The following is a 17,447-nucleotide window of genomic DNA, read 5'->3' as shown; positions in this document are numbered from 1 at the left end:
ATTCCATATGTGTTATTTTATAGTTTTGATGTCTTCACTATTATTATACAATGTAGAAAATAGTAAAAATAAAGAAGAACCCTTGAATGAGTAGGTGTTCTAAAACTTTTGACCGGTAGTGTACACTGTAAACACCAATGTGCTGTCATTACTCAAAACTTTTGAGGAAGCCCATTACACTTAATATGTCTGAATACAGTTACTTAAAGTGATTTTGTTATCATAACTCAAACTAATAGAGTTACTGTGACCCTGTAGGGGGTCCACATTTCAGTTGTATCAGCTTGAACATTTTGAGCAATGCACCCACTACGACATGCCTCCAATATAATTTCCCAGTGTGCCTTGCCTTTTCGAGTGAATTGTAGAGTTACCACCCATGACTGTATTTGTTAGGGACATAGACATTATTGTTGAATTCGTTCATTTTCAGTCCTGTGGCCTTCACCAAGTGAGTTCCTAGGCAAACGTTATCATTATAATTAAACTCTTTATGACAATACATACATATCTCGTAAGGCCTTATTCTTAGCTTTACCCTAATACAGTGGCCTGAAACTCATGGTATACAGGCCAAATCAGGCCTGCAAGTAGGGTTGCAATTTATTACTTTATATTCTTCAGTGCAATCTTAGAAAAAAGGTTCTTAGTAGAACCATATAGAGTTTTTCGGCTTGTCCCCATAGGGCAGTGGTCACCAACCTTTTTTGAGTTGAGATTACTTTGAGTCAAAATACAAGCAGAGATCTGAATGTTGTAATTTTTAACCTATTTAAAAACAGTATTGTAGTTATGAGGTGTGTGCAGTAGGCTATAGGCCCAAAACATAGGTTTTGCTTGAATTGCCCTGCCAATGCATTGTTCTCAGACCAATATTTGAGGTAGGCTACAGTGAGGGAAAAAAGTATTTGATCCCCTGCTGATTTTATACGTTTGCCCACTGACAAAGAAATGATCAGTCTGTAATTTTAATGGTAGGTTATATTGAACAGTGAGAGACAGAATAACGACAACAAAATCCAGAAAAAAGGATGTCAAAAATGTTATAAATTGATTTGCATTTTAATGAGGGAAATAAGTATTTGACCCCTCTGCAAAACATGACTTAGTACTTGGTGGCAAAACCCTTGTTGGCAATCACAGAGGTCAGACGTTTCTTGTAGTGGGCCACCAGGTTTGCACACATCTCAGGAGGGATTTTGTCCCACTCCTCTTTGCAGATCTTCTCCAAGTCATTAAGGTTTCGAGGCTGACGTTTGGCAACTCGAACCTTCAGCTCCTTCCACAGATTTTCTATGGGATTAAGGTCTGGAGACTGGCTAGGCCACTCCAGGACCTTAATGTGCTTCTTCTTGAGCCACTCCTTTGTTGCCTTGGCGGTGTGTTTTGGGTCATTGTCATGCTGGAATACCCATCCACGACCCATTTTCAATGCCCTGGCTGAGGGAAGGAGGTTCTCACCCAATATTTGACGGTACATGGCCCCGTCCATTGTCCCTTTGATGCGGTGAAGTTGTCCTGTCCCCTTAGCAGAAAAACACCCCCAAAGCATAATGTTTCCACCTCCATGTTTGACGGTGGGGATGGTGTTCTTGGGGTCATAGGCAGCATTCCTCCTCCTCCAAACACGGCAAGTTGAGTTGATGCCAAAGAGCTCCATTTTGGTCTCATCTGACCACAACACTTTCACCAAGTTCTCCTCTGAAATTCAGATGTTCATTGGCAAACTTCAGACGGCTCTGTATATGTGCTTTCTTGAGCAGGGGGACCTTTCGGGCGCTGCAGGATTTCAGTCCTTCCCGGCGTAGTGTGTTACCAATTGTTTTCTTGGTGACTATGGTCCCAGCTGCCTTGAGATCATTGACAAGATCCTCCCGTGTAGTTCTGGGCTGATTCCTCACCGTTCTCATGATCATTGCAACTCCACGAGGTGAGATCTTGCATGGAGCCCCAGGCCGAGGGAGATTGACAGTTCTTTTGTGTTTCTTCCATTTGCGAATAATCGCACCAACTGTTGTCACCTTCTCACCAAGCTGCTTGGCAATGGTCTTGTAGCCCATTTCAGCCTTGTGTATGTCTACAATCTTGTCCCTGACATCCTTGGAGAGCTTTTGGTCTTGGCCATGGTGGAGAGTTTGGAATCTGATTGATTGATTGCTTCTGTGGACATGTGTCTTTTATACAGGTAACAAGCTGAGATTAGGAGCACTCCCTTTAAGAGTGTGCTCCTAATCTCAGCTCGTTACCTGTATAAAAGACACCTGGGAGCCAGAAATCTTTCTGATTGAGAGGGGGTCAAATACTTATTTCCCTCATTAAAATGCAAATCAATTTATAACATTTTTGACATGCATTTTTCTGGATTTTGTTGTTGTTATTCTGTCTCTCACTGTTCAAATAAACCTACCATTAAAATTATAGACTGATCATTTCTTTGTCAGTGGGCAAATGTACAAAATCAGCAGGGGATCAAATACTTTTTTCCTCACTGTATATGATCACACCGGTAATAGATCAGTTGTTGTATTACTTGTGAGGCACAGCTGAGTGAGCATACATTTAAATAATTCACTTTTTTTATTTTACTGGGCTAATGGAGCCTGCATCTGATGGTCAGTCTCAGTGGAGGGGGAGGGCAACATCCCTCTGCTCTCCCATTCCTTCACTGACCAAAAAGGGACACCGTCTTTCAGCTGATGGCGGAAAACTCGACTACCACTGCCTCGTGCACAAATTAGTGTTGTTACTCCTATGACCAGAGAAAGTGAAATATGCCTTGATATTTAAAAAAGTCCCAAGCCGCTAATAATAACGCAAGCGTATCGATACACTTTCCTACTCATTCATTGCAGCTGCAGTGCTGGTTGTTGTGCGAGTGGAAGTAGGGAGAACACACATTTTATGGCTTATAAAAGTGTTGACAGTGCTGAGTAAGCTTAAGCATTAACTCACTCACTTATAAAACAGCAGCTCTTTGCTGTATTTCTGTATTCGTTGACAGTCTATCTAGTCATGGTTTTAAAAGTTTTGAAATCTCAGTATCAGCTTTGCTGTAGCTTTCTTTTACGCCTGCTACATTGCTGCAGATACGGTAATCTGAGCCATCCGATTGGCCAACGTTTGTACCTTCAAACATATGAAATGGTTCAAAATGGGAACACGTGCAGGCCAGCTGAATCGGGTGCACCTACGGCCAACAGTGTGAGACTAATTTAAAAAATAGGAACGCAAGGTTTATCGCTCAGAAATGTTTGGTGATCGACTAAGAATGCCTTGGAGATTGGTTGGTGACCACTGCCATTGGGGAATACTTTTTGGTGCTACTGTAGGTAGAACCCTTTGCAGAGAGGATACTGCAAATGTATCCAACAACTTTGTAGAGTCACATGCCTGATGTAGTCATTGCGTGGTAGGAATATGGGACCAACTACTAAACTTTTGACTACTTTAATACACTATAAGTGAATTTCTCCAAAAACTGTACTTACAGTATGACTTCAAAAGGGGGGACTAGATACATAAAGTGCTTTCATTTCTAAACGGTTAAACAGATATATATGAAAATACCATCAATTAAAAAGTGACATTCCGTACTGTCGCTTCATATTAAACATTTGATCTCAAATCCAAAATGCTGGAATAAAGAGCAACATTTTAACAAAGCAAATTTGAGGAAAACGCTACCGAATTTCTATCAACACATTGACTGTAGTACTTGCGCTGAAAAGACGCTCGACCACTGTTACTCCCCCTTCTGGGATGCCTAAAAGGCCCTCCCCCCGGCAAATCAGATCACGGCTCCATTTTGCTCCTCCCTCCTATATGCAGAAACTCAAACAGGAAGTACCCGTGCTAAGGTCTATTCAACGCTGGTCTGACCAATCGGAATCCATGCTTCAAGATTGTTTTGATCACGCGGACTGGGATATGTTCCGGGTAGCCTCTGAGAATAACATTGACTTATACACGGACATGGTGACTGAGTTCATCATGAAGTGTATAGGGGATGTTGTTCCCACTGGGACTATTAAAACCTACCCAAACCAGAAACCGTGAATAGATGGCAGCATTCGTGCAAAACTGAAAGCGCGAACCACCGCATTTAACCATGGCAAGGTGACTGGGAATACGGTCAAATACAAACAGTGTAGTTAATTTCTCCGTAAGGCAATCAAACAGGCAAAACGTCAGTACAGAGACGAAGTGGAGTCGCAGTTCAACGGCTCAGACACGAGATGTACAGTGCCTTGCAAAAGTATTCATCCCCCTTGGCATTTTCCCTATATTGTTGCATTACAACCTGTAATTTAAATGGATTTTTATTTGGATTTCATGTAATGGACATACACAAAATAGTCCAAATTGGTGAAGTGAAATGAAATAAATAACTTGTTTCAAAATGTTTAAAAAAAAAAAATAACGAAAAAATTGCTATGAAGCCCCTAAATAAGATCTGGAGGGCATTAATCAGAGAGGCAACAAAGAGACCAAAGATAACCCTGAAGGAGCTGCAAAGCTCCACAGCGGAGATTGGAGTATCTGTCCATAGGACCACTTTAAGCAGTACACTCCACAGAGCTGGGCTTTACGGAAGAGTGGCCAGAAAAAAAACATTGCTTAAAGAAAAAAATAAGCAAACACGTTGGGTGTTTGCCAAAAGGCATGTGGGAGACTCCCCAAACATATGGAAGAAGGTACTCTGGTCAGATGAGACTAAAATTGAGCTTTTTGGCCATCAAGGAAAACGCTATGTCTGGCGCAAAACCAACACCTCTCATCACCCTGAGAACACCATCCCCACAGTGAAGCATGGTGGTGGCAGCATCATGTTGTGGGGATGTTTTTAATCGGCAGGGACTGGGAAACTGGTCAGAATTGAAGGAATGATGGATGGCGCTAAATACAGGGAAATTCTTGAGGGAAACCTGTTTCAGTCTTCCAGAGATTTGAGATTGGGACGGAGGTTCATCTTCCAGCAGGACAATGACCCTAAGCATACTACTAAAGCAACACTCGAGTGGTTTAAGGGGAAACATTTAAATGTCTTGGAATGGCCTATCATAGAGGGTTCTAGGAAGAACTTTTGCAGCAGGGTTGCCAACTACACACCAGACCTCAATCCAATTGAGAATCTGTGGTATGACTTAAAGATTGCTGTACACCATTGGAACCCATCCAACTTGAAAAAGCTGGAGCAGTTTTGCCTTGAAGAATGGGCAAAAATCCCAGTGGCTAGATGTGCCAAGCTTATAGAGACATACCCCAAGAGACTTGCAGCTGTAATTGCTGCAAAAGGTGTCTCTACAAAATATTGACTTTGTTGGGTGAATAGTTGTGCACGCTCAAGTTTTCTGTTTTTTTGTCTTATTTCTTGTTTGTTTCACAATAAAAAATATTTTGCATCTTCAAAGTGGTAGGCATGTTGTGTACATCAATTTCCCAAAAAATCAATTTTAATTCCAGGTTGTAAGGCAACAAAATAGGAAAAATGCCCACTGTGTTGTATACTTTCGCAAGCCACTGTATGTGGCAGGGTCTACAGACAATCACGGATTACAAAGGGAAAACCAGCCACATCGCCCACTTTGAGGATAACACAGTGCCACCGACACGGCCCGCTCCCAAGGACTGTGGGCTCTCGTTCTCCGTGGCCGACGTGAGTAAGACATTTAAGCGTGTTAACCCTCACAAGGCTGCCGGCCCATTAGGGCATCCCTAGCCGCGTCCTCAGAGCATGCGCAGACCAGCTGGCTTGAGTGTTTATGGACATATTCAATCTCTCCCTATCTGCTGTCCCCACTTGCTTCAAGATGTCCACCATTGGCCCCTAAGACCCAAAGACATTTTTACAGATGCACAATTGAGAGCATCCTGTAGGGCTGTATCACCGACTGGAACGGCAACTGCATCGCAACCGCAGGGCTCTCCAGAGGGTGGTGTGGTCTGTCCAACGCATCACTGGGGGCACACTGCCTCCCCTCCAGGACACCTACAGCACCCGATGTCACAGGAAGGCCAAAAAGATAATCAAGGACATCAACCACCAGAGCCACGGCTTGTTCACCCCGCTACCATCCAGAAGGCGAGGTCAGTACATGTGCATCAAAGCTTCTATCTCAAGGATATCAGACTATTAAATAGCCATCACTGGACGGCAACCACCCGGTTACTCAACCCTGCACCTTAGAGGCTGCTGTCCTACAGTGGGGAGAACAAGTATTTGAAACACTGCCGATTTTGCAGGTTTTCCTACTTACAAAGCATGTAGAGCTCTGTAATTTTTATCATAGGTACACTTCAACTGTAAGAGACAGAATCTAAAACAAAAATCCAGAAAATCACATTGTATGATTTTTAAGTAATGAATTTGCATTTTATTGCATGACATAAGAATTTGACACATCAGAAAAGCAGAACTTAATATTTGGTACAGAAACCTTTGTTTGCAATTACAGAGATCATACGTTTCCTGTAGGTCTTGGCCAGGTTTGCACACACTGCAGCAGGGATTTTGGCCCACTCCTCCATACAGACCTTCTCCAGATCCTTCAGGTTTCGGGGCTGTCGCTGGGCAATACGGACTTTCAGCTCCCTCCAAAGATGTTCTATTGGGTTCAGGTCTGGAGACTGGCTAGGCCACTCCAGGACCTTGAGATGCTTCTTACGGAGCCACTCCTTAGTTGCCCTGGCTGTGTGTTTCGGGTCGTTGTCATGCTGGAAGACCCAGCCACGACCCATCTTCAATGCTCTTACTGAGGGAAGGAGGTTGTTGGCCAAGATCTCGCGATACATGGCCCCATCCATCCTCCCCTCAATACGGTGCAGTCGTCCTGTCCCCTTTGCAGAAAAGCATCCCCAAAGAATGATGTTTCCACCTCCATGCTTCACGGTTGGGATGGTGTTCTTGGGGTTGTACTCATCCTTCTTCTTCCTCCAAACACAGCGAGTGGAGTTTAGACCAAAAAGCTCTATTTTTGTCTCATCAGACCACATGACCTTCTCCCATTCCTCCTCTGGATCATCCAGATGGTCATTGGCAAACTTCAGACGGGCCTGGACATGCGCTGGCTTGAGCAGGGGGACCTTGTGTGCGCTGCAGGATTTTAATCCATGACGGCATAGTGCGTTACTAATGGTTTTCTTTGAGACTGTGGTCCCAGCTCTCTTCAGGTCATTGACCAGGTCCTGCCATGTAGTTCTGGGCTGATCCCTCACCTTCCTCATGATCATTGATGCCCCACGAGGAGAGATCTTGCATGGAGCCCCAGACCGAGTGTGATTGACCGTCATCTTGAACTTCTTCCATTTTCTAATAATTGCGCCAACAGTTGTTGCCTTCTCACCAAGCTGCTTGCCTATTGTCCTGTATCCCATCTAATCCTTGTGCAGGTCTACAATTGTATCCCTGATGTCCTTACACAGCTCTCTGGTCTTGGCCATTGTGGAGAGGTTGGAGTCTGTTTGATTGAGTGTGTGGACAGGTGTCTTTTATACAGATAACGAGTTCAAACAGGTGCAGTTAATACAGGTAATGAGTGGAGAACAGGAGGGATTCTTAAAGAAAAACTAACAGGTCTGTGAGAGCCGGAATTCTTACTGGTTGGTAGGTGATCAAATACTTATGTCATGCAATACAATTCTAATTAATTACTTAAAAATCATACAATGTGATTTTTTGGATTTTTGATTCTGTCTCTTACAGTTGAAGTGTACCTATGATAAAAATTACAGACCTCTACATGCTTTGTAAGTAGGAAAACCTGCAAAATCGGCAGTGTATCAAATACTTGTTCTCCCCACTGTATATACAGTGTATTTGATCCCCTGCTGATTTGAGTGAAATAAGTATTTTACCCCCTCTCAATCAGGTGTCTTTTATACAAGTAACGAGCTGAGATTAGGAGCACACTCTTAAAGGGAGTGCTCCTAATCTCAGCTTGTTACCTGTATAAAATACACCTGTCCACAGAAGCAATCAATCAATCAGATTCCAAACTCTCCACCATGGCCAAGGCCAAAGAGCTCTCCAAGGATGTCAGGGACAAGATTGTAGACCTACACAAGGCTGGAATGGGCTACAAGACCATCACCAAGCAGCTTGGTGATAAGGTGACAACGGTTGGTGCGATTATTCGCAAATGGAAGAAACACAAAAGACTGTCAATCTCCCTCGGCCTGGGGCTCCATCCAAGATCTCACCTCGTGGAGTTGCAATGTTCATGAGAATGGTGAGGAATCAGCCCAGAACTACACAGGAGGATTTTGTCAATGATCTCAAGGCAGCTGGGACCATAGTCACCAAGAAAACAATTGGTAACACACTACGCCGTGAAGGACTGAAATCCTGCAGCGCCCGCAATGTCCCTCTGCTCAAGAAAGCACATATACAGGGCCGTCTGAAGTTTGCCAATGAACATATGAATGATTCAGAGGAGAACTGGGTGAAAGTGTTGTGGTCAGATGAGACCAAAATCGAGCTCTTTGGCATCAACTCAACTCGCCGTATTTGGAGGAGGAGGAATGCTGCCTATGACCCCAAGAACACCATCCCCACCGTCAAACATGGAGGTGGAAACATTATGCTTTGGGGGTGTTTTTCTGCTAAGGGGACAGGACAACTTCACCGCATCAAATGGACGATGGACGGGGCCATGTACCGTCAAATCTTGGGTGAGAACCTCCTTCCCTCAGCCAGGGCATTGAAAATGGGTCGTGGATGGGTATTCCAGCATGACAATGACCCAAAACACACGGCCAAGGCAACAAAGGAGTGGCTCAAGAAGAAGCACATTAAGGTCCTGGAGTGGCCTAGCCAGTCTCCAGACCTTAATCCCATAGAACATCTGTGGAGGGAGCTGATGGTTCGAGTTGCCAAACGTCAGCCTCGAAACCTTAATGACTTGGAGAAGATCTGCAAAGAGGAGTGGGACAAAATCCCTCCTGAGATGTGTGCAAACCTGGTGGCCAACTACAAGAAACGTCTGACCTCTGTGATTGCCAACAAGGGTTTTGCCACCAAGTACTAACTCATGTTTTGCAGAGGGGTCAAATACTTATTTCCCTCATTAAAATGCAAATCAATTTATAACATTTTTGACATGCATTTTTCTGGATTTTTTTGTTGTTATTCTGTCTCTCACTGTTCAAATAAACCTACCATTAAAATTATAGACTGATCATGTCTTTGTCAGTGGACAAACTTACAAAATCAGCAGGGGATCAATTACTTTTTTCCCTCACTGTACATAGACATGGAATCACTGGTCACTTTAATAATGTTTACATACTGCGTTACTCATTTCATATTTACAGTGGGGGAAAAAAGTATTTAGTCAGCCACCAATTGTGCAAGTTCTCCCACTTAAAAAGATGAGAGAGGGCTGTAATTTTCATCATAGGTACACGTCAACTATGACAGACAAAATGAGGAAAAAAAATCCAGAATATCACATTGTAGGATTTTTTATGAATTTATTTGCAAATTATGGTGGAAAATAAGTATTTGGTCAATAACAAAAGTTTCTCAATACTTTGTTATATACCCTTTATTGGCAATGACACAGGTCAAACATTTTCTGTAAGTCTTCACAAGGTTTTCACACACTGTTGCTGGTATGTTGGCCCATTCCTCCATGCAGATCTCCTCTAGAGCAGTGATGTTTTGGGGCTGTCGCTGGGCAACACAGACTTTCAACTCCCTCCAAAGATTTTCTATGGGGTTGAGATCTGGAGACTGGCTAGGCCACTCCAGGACCTTGAAATGCTTCTTACGAAGCCACTCCTTCGTTGCCCAGGCGGTGTGTTTGGGATGATTGTCATGCTGAAAGACCCAGCCACGTTTCATCTTCAATGCCCTTGCTGATGGAAGGAGGTTTTCACTCAAAATCTCACGATACATGGCCCCATTCATTCTTTCCTTTACACGGATCAGTCGTCCTGGTCCCTATGCAGAAAAACAGCCCCAAAGCATGATGTTTCCACCCCCATGCTTCACAGTAGGTATGGTGTTCTTTGGATGCAACTCAGCATTCTTTGTCCTCCAAACACGACGAGTTGAGTTTTTACCAAAAAGCTATATTTTGGTTTCATCTGACCATATGACATTCTCCCAATCCTCTTCAGGATCATCCAAATGCACTTTAGCAAACTTCAGACGGGCCTGGACATGTACTGGCTTAAGCAGGGGGACACGTCTGGCACTGCAGGATTTGAGTCCCTGGCGGCGTAGTGTGTTACTGATGGTAGGCTCTGTTACTTTGGTCCCAGCTCTCTGCAGGTCATTCACTAGGTCCCACCGTGTGGTTCTGGGATTTTTTCTCAACGTTCTTGTGATCATTTTGACCCCACGGGGTGAGATCTTGCGTGGAGCCACAGATCGAGGGAGATTATCAGTGGTCTTGTATGTCTTCCATTTCCTAATAATTGCTCCCACAGTTGATTTCTTCAAACCAAGCTGCTTACCTATTGCAGATTCAGTCTTCCCAGCCTGGTGCAGGTCTACAATTGTGTTTCTGGTGTCCTTTGACAGCTCTTTGGTCTTGGCCATAATGGAGTTTGGTGTGTGACTGTTTGAGGTTGTGGACAGGTGTCTTTTATACTGATAACAAGTTCAAACAGGTGCCATTAATACAGGTAACGAGTGGAGGACAGAGGAGCCTCTTAAAGAAGAAGTTACAGGTCTGTGAGAGCCAGAAATCTTGCTTTGTAGGTGACCAAATACTTATTTTCCACCATAATTTACAAATAAATTCATTAAAAATCCTACAATGTGATTTTCTGGAGAAAAAAAATCTAAATTCATCTGTCATAGTTGAAGTGTACCTATGATGAACATTACAGGCCTCTCTCATCTTTTTAAGTGGGAGAACTTGCACAATTGGTGGCTGACTGAATACTTTTTCCCCCCACTGTATATACTGTATTATATTCTACTGTATTTTAGTCAATGCCACTCCGACATTGCTCGTCCTAATATTTATATATTTCTTAATTCCATTATTTTACTTTTAGATTTGTGTGTATTGTTGTTAATTGTTAGATACTATGGCACTGTTAGAGCTAGGAGCATTTCGCTACACCCGCAATAACATTTAGCTAAATGTTTATTTGTATTTATTTACAAAATTTTTCTTCACTGTCGCCAGTTGTACGGTGTTTCCTCCGACACATTGGTGCGGCTGGCTTCCGGGTTAAGCGAGCAGTGTGTCAAGAAGCAGTGCGGCCTGGTAGGGTCGGGTTTCGGAGGACGCGTGGCTTTCGACCTTCGCCTCTCTCTAGAGTCCATACGGGAGTTGCAGCGATGGGACAAGACTGTAACTACCAATTGGGTATCACAAAATTGGGGAGAAAAAGGGGTAAAAAAAGCAAAACAATTTTAAAAATCCAGAGACATTATTATTGTGTTAATTGAGCAGTTGAATCAACCACTGACTGATTTAGTCAACCGCTCTCAATTGACACAAGGCCTTAAGTGAGTCTTTCACAAGACATTATCACTGGTCATATATAATATGTAATGGCATAACACAACACATTAGATAAACTGGAATGCCACTCTCACTCATGGTTGCACAAAAAGAGCTACATTTTAATTATCACTAAAATAGCAAAGAACCCTTTTGTGAACGGCAAAGAACCATTGAAGAGCTCAAAGGGTTCTTTGAGTCATTATAGTTCCACAGAATCATCACCCTTCCCAAAGAACCTTTGAGGAACCCTAATTTTTTAGTGTGTAGTTGGCAACCCTGCTGGAAAAGTTCTTCCTAGAACCCTCTATGATTGGTGTAAAGCCTTATTTATATATTTCCCGGTGTGCCTTTCGAGTGAATTGTACAGTTACTGTACCACACATGACTGTGTTTGTTAGTGACAGAGACATGGTTGTTGCATTTGATGGCTTTCAGTACTATAGCCATGGGTATACTGTACTGTGTATCATTAATTTAACCCACTCATAGTGTCTTTGCTCACTGTGCTCCATACAGTAGATGACATGCTCTTGTTACAGTACATGTTACCGATAGTTTGTTTGTAAAGGAAATAAGAACATGCCGTAAGCAAGTTTTTGTTTGTGTGTTTGTGTGTGTTCGCGCACACGCTAGTGTGTTTGGAGTGAACTCACAGAGAAGCTGTAGCTTTGGATGTTCTCGTAGTCCAGAGGCACGTCCACCCTCATCCTGATGTCAGCACGGCCCTGCACCGCTGTGGGAGAGATGGTGAAGTGATTCGAGTTGTTCCCCGTTAGGAACACCTGAAACATACTGTTCACTCCCTAGAGGAGAGGATGGAGGGATGGAGAGAGGGAGGGGATAAGAGTCACAAGGAAAATAGAGTTAGATATTGGTTAAAGATTCAAAGGGATGAGAAGAAAAGTTGCAGTATGAGATGTGTGGCTGAATTACAGACTATGGACGGAAATTAGATATTTTGTTAAATGTGAAAACAGAAATGTTGATTAATGTGAACTGTTCCTGTTAAAGAAAAGAGGTATGTAGTCCTGGTGATGAGTCACAAGCACAGATCATGTAATTAAACATCTGAATTAATCTATCATAAAAGTATTAATACAGTATTATGGCAATAACATCTGTGGCAAAAAGTCATGACTATCCTCCTTAATCAGTCAAGATGCAGATACTGTGCATTATCATACATTCAGCATATGTCCTCCTTCAGACTAGCATGTACACCTCCCGGGCTCCCGAGTGGCGCAGCGGTCTAAGGCACTGCATCTCAGTGCTTGAGGCGTCACTACAGACCCCCTGGTTCGATTCCAGGCTGTATCACAACCGGCCGTGATTGGGAGTCACATAGGGCAGCGCACAATTGGCCCAGTGTCGTCCGGGTTTGGCTGTCGTCCGGGTTTGGCAGTCATTGTAAATAAGAATTTGTTCTTAACTGACTTGCCTGGTTAAATAAAGGTAAAATATAAATAAAATAAACACCAGGGGTTGGCAATCATTTTAGCTTGACATCCGGATTTAAAAATTAAACAGAGGGCTGTACATATTTTTTTGGGGGGACATATTTGTTAGTCAAAATCAATTTGCGGGTCAGAAAAAGGAGAGTTATTTCTAAATGTATAGGTCCATTTGTCACACCCTGATCGGTTTCACCTGTCTTGTACTTGTCTCCACCCCCCACCAGGTTTCTCCCATTTGTCCCCATTAACCCTGGTGTATTTATACCTGTGTTTTCTGTTTGTCTGTTGCCAGTTCGTCTGTCTCGTCTTGTCCCGCGTTTTTCCCATACTCCTGTTTTGCTCTAGTCCCTGTTTTCCAGTTTTTCCCGTTTTTTGACCATTCTGCCTGCGACACTGTTCTGGATTACCGACCTCTGCCTGCCCCGACCCTGAGCCTGCCTGCCGTTTCTGTACCTTTCGGACTCTGCTCTGGATTACTGACCTCTGCCTGCCCTTGACCTGTCTTTTGCCTGCCCCATGTTTTTGTAAATAAACATTTTGCTGTTTCGAACTGTCTGCATCTGGGTCTTATCCTGAACCTTAATACCATTATCATTTCTACATACTTTGCATCTGATTTAAGTTAGGGGTGCACCGATGTGGAAATTCTGGGCCAATACGGATATCAGATATTTTCTTAGCAATATCGACCAATACGAATTGTTTTCATTTTATGGCTTTTTTAACAATTCTAGATACAAACTGCAACCAAGTTTCTGTTCATAAGGCTAATAACAAAATATGTAAAATGACTTAAATATTGGAAAGGGACTAAAATGCATCATAAATGTATTGGAAAGTTCAGGAAAACATCAGGGAAGATCACAAAATATACATTGTTTTTAGTAGCATCGTGACAAAACAGAAGACAGGAATGGGGTAATAATGGCTAATAGCTAATAATTCCAACTGATCAAAAGCTAGATCCAAATTTGTAGTAAGAAAACAGAAACCACTGATATCCGCTGGTATTGGGGACATTGGAGGTTACTCACATAACCGCGGTTCTATGAACTAAGTGGCACATTCAGTGACAATTTATCTTGTTGTTGCTAAATCGCTGTTAATCGACATAGGACGTATTTTTCCCACCTCTGGTGTACACACTACTAGCATGTACAAGACAAAACCTTCATTACTGTAGTGTGTGAGTGAGAAAATGTATTTGACTTTATTCTGACTGTGAGCACAAGCCTTTGCAAAGCAGTGAGAAATGGAAGAGCTCGATCGATGCCAGTCACACGCATGTTTTCACCCCTTATTGGTTCCATCCAAGCGCATTTCTTTTCTTATTATCTCTACATCTCACTTTGCTCCTCTATCCTCTCTCATCCCTAACTCAATTTCTCACTCCCTCTACCTTTAATCTATCACATTCGCTCTCTTCTCTCTGTCTTTGAGATGAAGGTTCAGAGGTTAGATAGTATCTTAGAGTAGCAGCTCTAACTTCCCTAGACTGGTGGTCTCCACACACACACACACACACATGCACGCACGCACGTCTGCAAGCACACACACACACACAAATACATTCACAGACCCCCCACACACACAACACACACACACACATTGCTGTGAAAGCATGGCACGGTAATGAACTGTGTCTCGCCACCCACAGCCAATTATAAAGGCCCCTTTTTCTATTTCTGCAGGAATCCATTTGCTCGTGACGAAAGCTGGGAGAACGATTGATCCGCAGAGAGAAAATTGTTTCAGAGTTCAATAAACATTTAACCTGGAGTGTTCTCTTTTTTTGCGGAAAAAGACAAGAAGAAAAGAGAGAATGAACAAGCGATGGAAAAAATAAACCCATGGAAAGATAAATAAGTGAAGATTAGACCCCACTAAATAGACCCGAACATCAGACTGACGACTGACGGCGAGCCACTGGTTGTTTCCCAAATGGCACCCTATTCCCTACAGTACATAGTGCATTACTTTTGACCAGAGCCCTATTGGAGTTCATTGTCTCGTATCCCCATCTGAATCGTCCTCTTTATCTCTCCCACATAAAAGTCACTCCACTGTATTGCTTAACATTATGTGTAAATCGTAATTGGGCATATGAGTACAGAATAGAGTAAATCCCCATTGCACTGCCCACAAAGCTGCCGCTACTATAGCTGCGGTGTCTTCTCCTAAAGGAATGATTACACTGCCAATGACAGCTCATTAAAGACGTTTTTAATCATATTAGTGTGTGTGTGTGTATACTGTATGTGTGTGTGTGTGTGTTTGATGAGAGCAGAATGAAACAATGAGACGATAATGTGTGCTGTGGAGGAGATAAGGATGTTTAAGGAGCCATGTTGACAAGCATTTTTACATTTACATTTTAGATTTGAGTCATTTAGCAGACACTCTTATCCAGAGCGACTTAATCAGATTGCGCTTGTCGACAATGCATCTTTTAAAGGCAATGTTACCACGTTCGTGGAGATCACATTCAAGGTAACCGCTGCAGATGTCGGATTAATTGGAAACTACCCTTAAATGTCAAGCGCATTATAGCACGGTTTCAGATTTAATCGCAGCCTTATTCTCTGTAAGTCATGCTATTGTGTGTACATACACATGATTCAGTGACATCACTGTTGTTGTCTTACACTCATCACTGTTGTGCTATCTATAACCTAAAAGGGTTCTTCGGCTGTCCCCATAGGAGAACCCTTAGGAGAACCCTTTGAAGAACCCTTTTTGGTTTAGGCAGAACCCTCTACATGGAACCCGAAAGGCTTCTACCTGAAACCTAAAAGGGTTCTACCTGGAACCAAAAAGGGTTATCCTATGGGGACAGCCGAAGAACCATTTTGGAAAAAAAATTCAGACTGTGAGATTTAGAAAACAAAGGCTGGTGTAACATCAATAAACATTTGTGTGATTTTTGGTGCATAACAAATCAGTGTTCTCATCTGAAGCAACAAAATGGAATTTCTCAGATACACAAAAAATGAACTGTATGTGCATTACAACTGGTTATATACTGAACAAAAATATAAACGCAACATGCAACAATTTCAGGTTGTTGAGGAAAAAGGAAATCAGTCAATTGAAATAAATTCATTAGGCCCTAATCTATGGATTTCACATGACTGGGAATACAGATATGCATCTGTTGGTCACAGATAACTTAAAAAGGTAGGGGTGTGGATCAGAAAACCAGTCAGGATCTGGTGTGACCACCATTTGACTCATGCTGCGTGACACATCTCCTTCGCACAGAGTTGATCAGGCTGTTGATGGTGGTCTGTAGAATGTTGTCCCACTCCTCTTCAATGGCTGTGCGAAGTTGCTGGATATTGGCGGGAACTGGAACATGTTGTCATACACGTCGATCCAGTGCATCCCATACATGCTCAATGGGTGACATGTCTGGTGGGTATGCAGGCCATGGACGAACTGGGACATTTCCAGCTTCCAGGAATTGTGTACACATGGGGCCGTGCATTATCATGCTGAAACATGAGTTGATGGCGGCGGATGAATGGCACGACAATGGGCCTCAGGATCTTGTCACGATATCTCTGTGCATTCAACTTGCCATCGATCAAATGCAGTTGTGTTCATTGTCCGTAGCTTATGCCTGCCCATACCATAACCCCACCGCCACCATGGGGCACTCTGTTCACAATGTTGACATTAGCAAACCACTCGCCCACACGACGCCATACACGTGGTCTGCGGTTGTGAGGCCAGTTGGACGTACTGCCAAATTCTCTAAAACGACGTTGGAGGCAGCTTATGGTAGAGAAATTAACATTCAATTCTCTGGCAACAGCTCTGGTGATCATTCCTGCATCAGCATGCCAATTGCACACTCCCTCAAAACTTGAGACATCCGTTGGCATTGTGTTGTGTGACAAAATTGCACATTTTAGAGTGGCCTTTTATTGTCCCCAGCACAAGGTACACCTGTGTAAAGTCATGCTGTTTAATCAGCTTCTTGATATGCCACACTTGTCAGGTGGATGGATTATCTTGGCAAAGGAGAAATGCTGACTAACATGGATGTAAACACATTTGTGCACAACATCTTTGAGAAATAAGCATTCTGTGCGTATGGAACATTTCTGTGATCTTTCATTTCAGCTCATGAAACATGTGACCAACACTTTACATTTATATTTTTGTTCAGTGTACTTTACACACTTAAATGTCCCACACAGTCATCCTGATTCCTATGTAAAATAGTCTTATGAGTGACCAAAACATCACCCATTATATTATTTCTAGTGATGAGCGGTTTTGAAAGAACTGATTGACCGATGTGGTTCAATTATTTGAATTCAATTTAATACGCACATCGCACAGTTTCTCTAGAGATAAATCAGATCCAGCCTGAACTGTGCGATGTAGAAGGGAGTTGTAGTTTCCAACAGGCCAATATTTGACATAATTTAGCACTTGAAACGTGGTAATTAACTACAATGACCATAATCCATTGCGCATCTACTTGTCCGGTCTGTGTTTATTTTACGCCTGCTAC

The 17,447-nt window shown here is 42.8% G+C and overlaps 1 protein-coding gene across 1 annotated transcript in view; it reads right to left on the bottom strand.

Moving 5' to 3' along the window:
• LOC311114077 (cadherin-23-like) overlaps nucleotides 1-17,447 on the bottom strand; it is a gene marked incomplete at both ends in the record, with an annotated part of 213,759 nt that overhangs the window by 110,548 nt on the left and 85,764 nt on the right. The window contains one exon of the mRNA XM_084189355.1: nucleotides 12,122-12,271. Within this exon, the coding sequence (XP_084045481.1) occupies nucleotides 12,122-12,271 (150 nt within the window). The remainder of the gene's footprint in view (nucleotides 1-12,121; nucleotides 12,272-17,447) is intronic.

Source organism: Coregonus lavaretus (genome assembly GCF_964263955.1).
Source record: "Coregonus lavaretus genome assembly, contig: HAP1_SCAFFOLD_660, whole genome shotgun sequence".
Lineage (NCBI taxonomy): Eukaryota > Metazoa > Chordata > Actinopteri > Salmoniformes > Salmonidae > Coregonus > Coregonus lavaretus.
The sequence above is the reverse complement of the archived record's forward strand: the minus strand, read 5'-3'. Positions and strand labels throughout refer to the sequence as shown.